The following is a 7673-nucleotide window of genomic DNA, read 5'->3' as shown; positions in this document are numbered from 1 at the left end:
TCCATTTCAGTTCGCTGACACCCAAAATGTCTATCTTTAATCTTGACATCTCACCAATAACCACATCCAATTTGCCCTGGCTCATAGATCTTACATTCCAGGTTCCAATGGTGTGTTGATCCTTAGAACATCGGATTCGCCGTTCACCACCAGCACCGTCGGCCACTAGCCGTCCTTTCGGCTTTGAGCTAGCTGCGTCATCACGTCTGGGGCTAGTTGAGCTCATCCTCTGCTCCTCCCCAGTAGCATTTTGACCATCTTCCGACCTGGGGGTCTCATCTTCCGATGGTATACCGACATATCTCTGGTTGTACTGATCCATTTAGTTTTCACGGCAAGAATACTGGGCTGGGTTGCCATTACCTTCCCCAGGGATCGCATTTAGTCTGACCTCTCTGTCATGACCTTCCCGTCTTGGGTGGCCCTTCACTGTTTAGCTCATGGCATCATTGAGGTGCTCAAGCTCCAGCACCACGACAAGGTAACGATCCTTTGCTGAAGCCCAGAAGTGGGGCGCCCTCTGAAATCCCTTAAACAAGGATCTGTTTCTTTGTCTTGGGGTATCCCTTGGGGTGCAGGATTTTGAGCCCCTCCAGGCTGAGAGAATGGGGGGCAGAGGAGGTCCCCCCTCCATGCCCTGATCCATGGCTCCAATTTCTTGGCTTGCTGCTTCTCTGGCTATTCAGCCGCTGGTCCAACTCTCCTCCCGTCGCTTCCTTGGATCAAAACTTGAACGGAGAAACAGGCGTCGTTCCACTGGGTTCCCACCACATACTTGCCCGGCTAGACCACGGGCACACTCTTAGAGACTGTGCCCACCTGTCATGGTCCCAGAAAGTGGGCTAGTTCCAAATCCAGGTCACAAGGGTTGTGGGAATGCAGGCTTTCTCACGAGGCCTGACTGTGTGGTGACTCCCTCACCTGGAAGCCACCCTTCTCAGACCTGGATTCAGAAGTCAGCCAGAAGGTGAAACCCTCAAGAGGCTGTGGCTGAAACTCTCTTCTCTCCTTTGCAGGTGACGCCATGGCTTCAGGGCCACATTCTGGACCGGCTTTTCTGTGGGCTGCAGTGGAAACTTCGGTGGTGCGGCTACCCGAGGTAGGTTACCAGGGAGGAAGGAAAAGAAGATGCAAGTAGCTCATCTCCAGTCCCTCCAGCCTCATCTTTGGTAAAGCAGGTGTGTATCAGGCACATTGCTAGAGAGTGAAGTGGGGGAAAGCGCTCTGCCCGTGACCAGTGATGCTTTGTCACCAGGTATTTTTTCAAAGGCCTGTTTTCCCCCCAGGGAAGGAAACTCTGCACATGCTCTGAGGCTCCCTATTCTGGTTGTAAAGAAAAAGCAAGGACAACTTTGCAGGTCCCAACAGCCAAGGGTCTGAGATAGCCTTGAATTTGCCTGCAAACCCTTTTGACAGCAGCCACTTGGAGCAATAATCAGTAAAGTTTCTGTAAGGAACTGGATTTCCCCATTTGCTCCCATTTCTGATGGACTGGAAGCAGAGAAGGGACAGAGTTATGCCGTTAAGGAAGGCAGGAAGTCCCTGGAGTTCCTGGGGCACGTTTTTGATAAGACAATGCTTTGCAAACGAGGCTGTGGGAGAGTCTCCCAGCCGTTGTCTCTGCTCCTCACTGCCTCCTTTTCCACCCTTCTCTCTCCCTGCCCCCCAAATAGCTGAATATCCCTGTCTTGGCACCTGCTCCCTGCATTTGAAGAAGTGGATTGAGCTGCCCAGAAGCTTAGGTGCCCAGACACAGTCCAGTCCTTGTACTTTTCAGGCCACCCAACTTTTTCTTTTTTTTTTCTGCAAAGAATAACTTATTCTGTCCTTGATTTTTGTGAATTGCATTGTGGACTCCTGGGGGAAAAGAATGCTTTCTTTTGTTGCAAACATTGCCTAGCTGTTGCACCCATTCCTATAGCTTTTATTTAGATTTGTCTTAGCTGTATACTCCATCTTTCCTGAGGAGCTCAAGGAAGTTCAAGGGGCACGCCACTTCCCGCCACAACAACCCCCCTGTGAGGTTGGCCTAAGAAAGAGTATCTGGCCCAAAGTCGTTCTGGAGCTTTTCTGGCTGAGGTTGGACTTGAACTGGAGGTCTCCCTGGTCTTGGTCCTCCAGTACAATGCTTACTCTGTGCTTTATATGTTTGCTTCAGCAGCCAAGGCCTCCCTAAATTCTTCTGGAGAAGGCGCTGCGGTCCCACCTGAACTTCTCTTCCCAATTGTGACTTGGACTTTCTCTTTCAGGCTGCCGTGTCCTTCAAAGAAGTGGCTGTGTATTTCGCGGAGGAGGAATGGGCCCTGCTGGATCAGGGCCAGAGGACCTTGTACAGGGAAGTCATGCTGGAGATGTCCGAGATTGTGGCCTCTCTCAGTGAGTCTCCCTTACCTGGTCTTGATTCCTGTCTGTTGTCTGTGGTGCCCTTGGTGGACCCAAGCGAGGCTCTTCTGAAAAGTGTAAAGTCTCCCCAGGAGGTGTTGAATGGAGACGCAGTTGAGCCACCTCCCTGTTGGTCCTTTGACCTCTTGGATTTGGGGGAGCAACGGACTGAGGTTGGTCTGAAGCATGCCCACCATTTCAAGTCCTCCTTTTGCAGAACAGGAGCAAGGTGGGAACCAAGCTGATCCTTCTGCCAACTTCTGCTAGCGTAACGCTGAGATCCCTTGAGACAATTTGGCACAGAGCATGAACTGGGAGACTGGTGTGACTGCTAACTGTATCCCTCTATGTTCAGCCAAGGAAAAGGGACCAGTTCAGCCAACAGCAACCAGAATTTCTTTCGAGTGCCAGCCTAAGCACACTTGTTAATACTGCAGAAGGACCATCCTTGTAGAGTCTAGAAGCTGCTGAATTGTAAAAGGTCCTTGGTACAGTTTGATACAGGCCTTCCACTTTTCAAAATCATGCTCTTCCTCACAGAGTATGTTTGTGTGAGAGAGTGTGTTTCATCCTTTCAGCTTAAGGGAGGGGTCGTTCTGGGGAAGAAAAATGAGCAGAAACAGCTTCCAAGATGTGGGCAGAAGAAGCAAGTCTGGTATCATATTCATGTTTTAGCTCCCAACTAGATTTTAAGCCCAAATGCTGGTCTTCAGGTGGATCTAATGAAGTTTAGAACTTTCTCTTGCTTCTTGGGAGCAAAACACAACAGAAAGGGCTGTTTGGGAAGTCTGGATATTTTGTATTTAGAAGTTAACAGCTTGTTTGTTTCCTCCAAAGAATTTCCCAAACCCGAGGTCAAATCCTGGATGGAAGAAGGGGAAGGTCTATTTGTCCAACAGGATGAGGAAGGAGAAAGATCAGCAGGAATCTGCTCAGGTGGGTGATAGGGAAACTGGATAGAGCCAGATGGATTCCTTGGGTTATATTTTTAGTCTCCCAAGATGGACTTGTCCCAGTTGATTTGCCAGTTCATTCCCATTTGTATGACCCACCTCTCCTTCCTTTTTTCTACATAAGAACTTGTATGGGATATAAAAAGTGATTCCATCCCTGCAGACTTGTTGAGAACTGAGACCTCAAAAGATCTCAGAGGATCAGAGGACAATGTCCTTTGGGAAGTGTCCTACTTTGCAGAAGACCTGAGAGCTGGCACCAGATGTTTGATGATATGACAATATTTCATGGGAGAAAATGAAATCCATAAAAGGAGGAAAGATTCATTAAGACACACCAAATATCAGAAAGGCTTAGGCAACCTTTTATCTTCTCCAGAGAAGTACCACCACAGAGGATGTTTGAAGAGGTGGCCAAGTCCAAATATGAAATGAGGCTTTTCTGATATTTTGGAAGGACATAAGCTAGTGGATTCAACTTAGAGAAGGGCAAATTTGGGCTGAATATTCCAAAAATGTAAATAGTAAGAGCTGATTGACCGTGAAACCAGTGACTGAGAGAGGTGGTCAGTTCCCTTTCATTGTCTGCGTTCAAGCAGAGACTAGAGGCCCCTCCACCAGGGATGCTTTAATATGGATTTCTGCCCTGAGTAGGGGTTGGACTTCACGGCCTCAGGAATCCCTTCCAACTCTAGGATTCCATAGACTCACAGAATTTTTGCATAATTGGTTTTACCTCAGATAATCTTAACAAAATAAAAATGATTCCAAGCAATTAGACACATTGCCCAGTATCAAGTTCAATTTTTCCATCTCTGATGCATCCATCCATCCTTTTCTCTGGAAATATCTCTATCAATGTCTCCTTTCACTTGTTGCATATTTCTCTAATTATTAACATAAAGCTTTATTACAAAAATAAAACTAAGCCATTCTCTGGAATCTTCCCAAGATAAAATGTCCTGCCCCCGGTCCCTCTGAGGTTACAGAGAATTCTGTCTTGTTCCTTATCTGGTCATCCATCTCCTGTTCCATGGCCCCAGTACCCAAGGTCAGAAGATCTCTCTCCTCAAAAGAAGTGAAGAAATGAAAAAATGGCCCTTACATTTTTTCCCGCCTCAGCTTCTGTGATGTAAGGACCATTATCTATCCTTTGCTGGCTCCAGGTCATAATAAGCTTTCCTTTTGTGCTGTGCATAAAACCAAGGTTTGGTAGGCCTGTCTTAGCCAGCAACTGTTTTCCTGCGTGGGATGTTTTTGAGATGAGGAGCAGAGCTCCAAATATGGAGCTCCAGATATGAGGAACTGGAAAGGGTGCAGAGAAGAGCCACAAGAATGGAGCGGGCCTTGGAGGTTGTCCTGCAAAGAACAGTTAAAAGAACTGGGTATGTTTAGCCTCAAGAAGAAAAAGGTAAGGGAAGACCTGGTAATAGTTTCCAATACCTGAAGGGCTGTCACAAGGAAGAGTGTGTGGATTTATTCTCCTTAGTCCCTGAAGGTAAGACAAGATCCAACAGGTGGAAGCTTTACCGAAGGAGATTCAGACTTGAAATAGGACTGTGAGTGCTATTAAGTAGTGGAACAACCTGCCTCCTAAAGCTGTGGGTCCTCCATCACTGAAGGGTTTCAAGAAAAGACTGGGCAGCCGTTTCTCTGGGGTGATCGGAGGATTCCTGCCCTGAGCAGGGGGTTGGACTAGAACATCTGCAAGATCCCTTCCAGGTCTATGATATTTCATTTTTAAATGGCTAGACTTGCTTGGGCACCTTAAAAAAAAAAATCAGAACAAAATGGAAAGAAGAACCACTGTTGTAAAAGATGGAACACATCATAGGTACATTATGGTCCACAAGGTCTCTCAGATCTTCACCATAGCAGAAGCCAGAGAGAAATGGGGCAGAGATTCTTATTTATAATTAATTTACTACAATGGCTAATTGAGCACAGATTATTTGTCCCACTTTTCAGTTTCATTTGTAATCTAGTCTTCTCTCTCTCTATCCGAGCAGATTTGGTGAGGGATGATTCTACTGCTCAAGAGCTGTACTGGATCTCATCAAGAATCACCAAAGATGAAGAGCAGGAAGAGTTCATTGGTGATCCAAAGGGATCCAGGAGACAGGAAGGGGAAAAGGCAGAGAATAGGAGGAATCTGTCTGCCTTCCAGGTGGAAGACCCATGTCAAAACCTAATCCGGGAAAAGTATCAACAGGAAGAAAGGAACAAAAATCCTCCAGGTAGCAGGACGTTAACCTCTAAATCCAAAGTCAACTTGCATCACAGAATTTATACAGCGGAGAAACCGTATCAGTGTTCAGTGTGCACAAAGAGCCTTACCTGTAGCTCAGACTTCCTTTCCCATCAAAAAATCCATCCAAGTGGGAAATCAGATAAATGCTTAGAGCATGGACAGAACTTCCATCAGACAGGTGACCTTCTGCAATATCAAAGAATTTATGGAGAAGAGAAATTATTTAAATGCTCTGAGTGTGGAAGGCAGTTTAATCAGAGCGTCTCTCTGGCCAAACATCAGCACTTACACACAGAAGAAAGACCCTACAGATGCTTGGAGTGTGGGAAGAGTTTCGGTAGGAGCACTTCCCTTACTTCACATAGAAGAGTTCACACACGGGAAAAACTGTATAAATGCCTGGAGTGTGGAAAGAGCTTTAGCCACACAACACACCTAAGTCGACACAAAAAAATCCACTCAGGAGAGAAGCCGTATCTGTGCTTGGAATGTCCCAAGACATTCAACACTAGTGCAGGTCTCGTTTCTCATAAGAGAATTCACACGGGGGAAAAACCATATATGTGTTTTGAGTGTGGAAAGAGCTTTAGGCAGAGGACACACCTTACGACCCATCGAAGAACCCACACCGGGGAGAAGCCGTATAAATGCTTTGAGTGTGCAAGGAGCTTCAGTCAGAGTTCGCACCTTACTCTGCACCAGCGCATTCACACGGGGGAAAAACCGTACCAATGTTTTGCGTGTGAGAAGAGTTTCAGCAACAGGACGTACCTTAATTGTCACGAAAGGACCCACACAGGGGAGAAACCCTATACATGCCTGGAGTGTGGAAGGAGCTTCAGTCAGAGCACGAGCCTTCGCATCCATAAGAAGATTCACCGAGGGGTGAAACCGTACACTTGCTTTGAATGTAGAAAAAGCTATTCCTGTAAGAAAAATCTCACTTCTCATCAGAGAATCCACAGGGAGAGAAATCCTATTGGTCCTTGGAGTGTGAAAGAGCTTTCGAAGAAATACACGTTTTGAATCCCATCAGCATACAAGGATCATAAACTTCAAGAGAGTTCAGAAACGGTAATGAAAAAAAAGGTCCTTTGAGATGGGGCATCTGTGGAGGGGGTCAAAAAAGTCAAGGTGCAAACACATGTTCAAAACCCTGCCCCCGGTTACGCGCAGCGTAGGCACAACACGTCATGGGCCCAGGTGCCATTTTGACTTTTTGGTGCCCTCTGCAGACACCCCTGTTCTGAGATTCACCTTTCTGGAAATCAAAGACTTCCATCTATAGCTTTGTGAACCATCGCAATAATTCAAGTATGATCGTTCTTAATAACCAAGCAAAGCATATAATTTTTAAGCTCCCAACTGTGTAAAGAGTTTTAGTTGGAAGTACAAGCTTAATAAATAACTCATGTATGAGAAGCCCAATGAATATTCCCAGGGGAGGGTGGGGGGAGAAGTGCTTCTGTCGTGACACAGAGATTAACAAACACAAGAAGCGTAGAAGCAGTATACGATGGACATACAGTGTATGTGGGAATAAACGGAGTGTTTCGACCCTCATCAGAAAGTAAGAGCAGGGTGTGAAGCCATTTACTTTTTGTCCCCTTTTTTGTCCCAGGTATTTATGGCTATTCCTTTATGGCTTTCATTTTATCCATGTGGTTTATTAGCAGCCCAGACTCCCTAGTTAAGATGGGTGGCCGGGTGGGTGGGTGTTTAAACCCATACAGGGGAGCCGCGTTGTTGATTTTCAGAATGTGGAAGGACCTTCGGTCTGGGGTGTCACTCCACTGTGCACCACAGATCCATGCGAGAGAGCAAACTTTCAGAGGTGTGTGTGGAAGAGCTCCGTCAATGAGCCATGCCTTATTTCCTATGGGAGACGCAGGCAGAAGCCCTGTTGATGCTCGGAGTGGGGGCTTCAGTTACAGCTCAGGCCTGAAGAGACACATCAAAACATACACAGAGAGCAAGAAGCATCCACTTGCCTTGAATTCTGAAGGGGCATCTCTTGCTGCTCCAAGCATATGTATCATCGGAATCCACTGAGGGGGGAAAGGGCCGTACGAATGGAGAGCGGGAGG

The 7673-nt window shown here is 46.6% G+C and overlaps 1 protein-coding gene across 2 annotated transcripts; it reads left to right on the top strand.

Annotated features, from left to right (window-relative positions):
* The first annotated feature begins 825 nt into the window (after positions 1-825).
* Positions 826-7008, top strand: LOC134491965 (zinc finger protein 664-like). 2 transcript variants are annotated; one of them, XM_063296063.1, is made up of 4 exons: positions 826-1099; positions 2250-2376; positions 3220-3318; positions 5345-7008. In XM_063296063.1, the coding sequence occupies exons 1-4, from the start codon at positions 1025-1027 to the stop codon at positions 6610-6612; spliced, it is 1569 nt and encodes a 522-aa protein (XP_063152133.1). In that variant the 5' UTR covers positions 826-1024; the 3' UTR covers positions 6613-7008. The 2 variants fall into 2 exon arrangements, with proteins under 2 accessions (XP_063152133.1, XP_063152135.1); XM_063296065.1 differs by lacking the exon at positions 3220-3318 and having other exon boundaries at positions 828-1099.
* Positions 7009-7673: the final 665 nt, after the last annotated feature.

Source organism: Candoia aspera, chromosome 2 (genome assembly GCF_035149785.1).
Source record: "Candoia aspera isolate rCanAsp1 chromosome 2, rCanAsp1.hap2, whole genome shotgun sequence".
Lineage (NCBI taxonomy): Eukaryota > Metazoa > Chordata > Lepidosauria > Squamata > Boidae > Candoia > Candoia aspera.
This window is presented reverse-complemented; position numbering and strand designations above follow the sequence as displayed.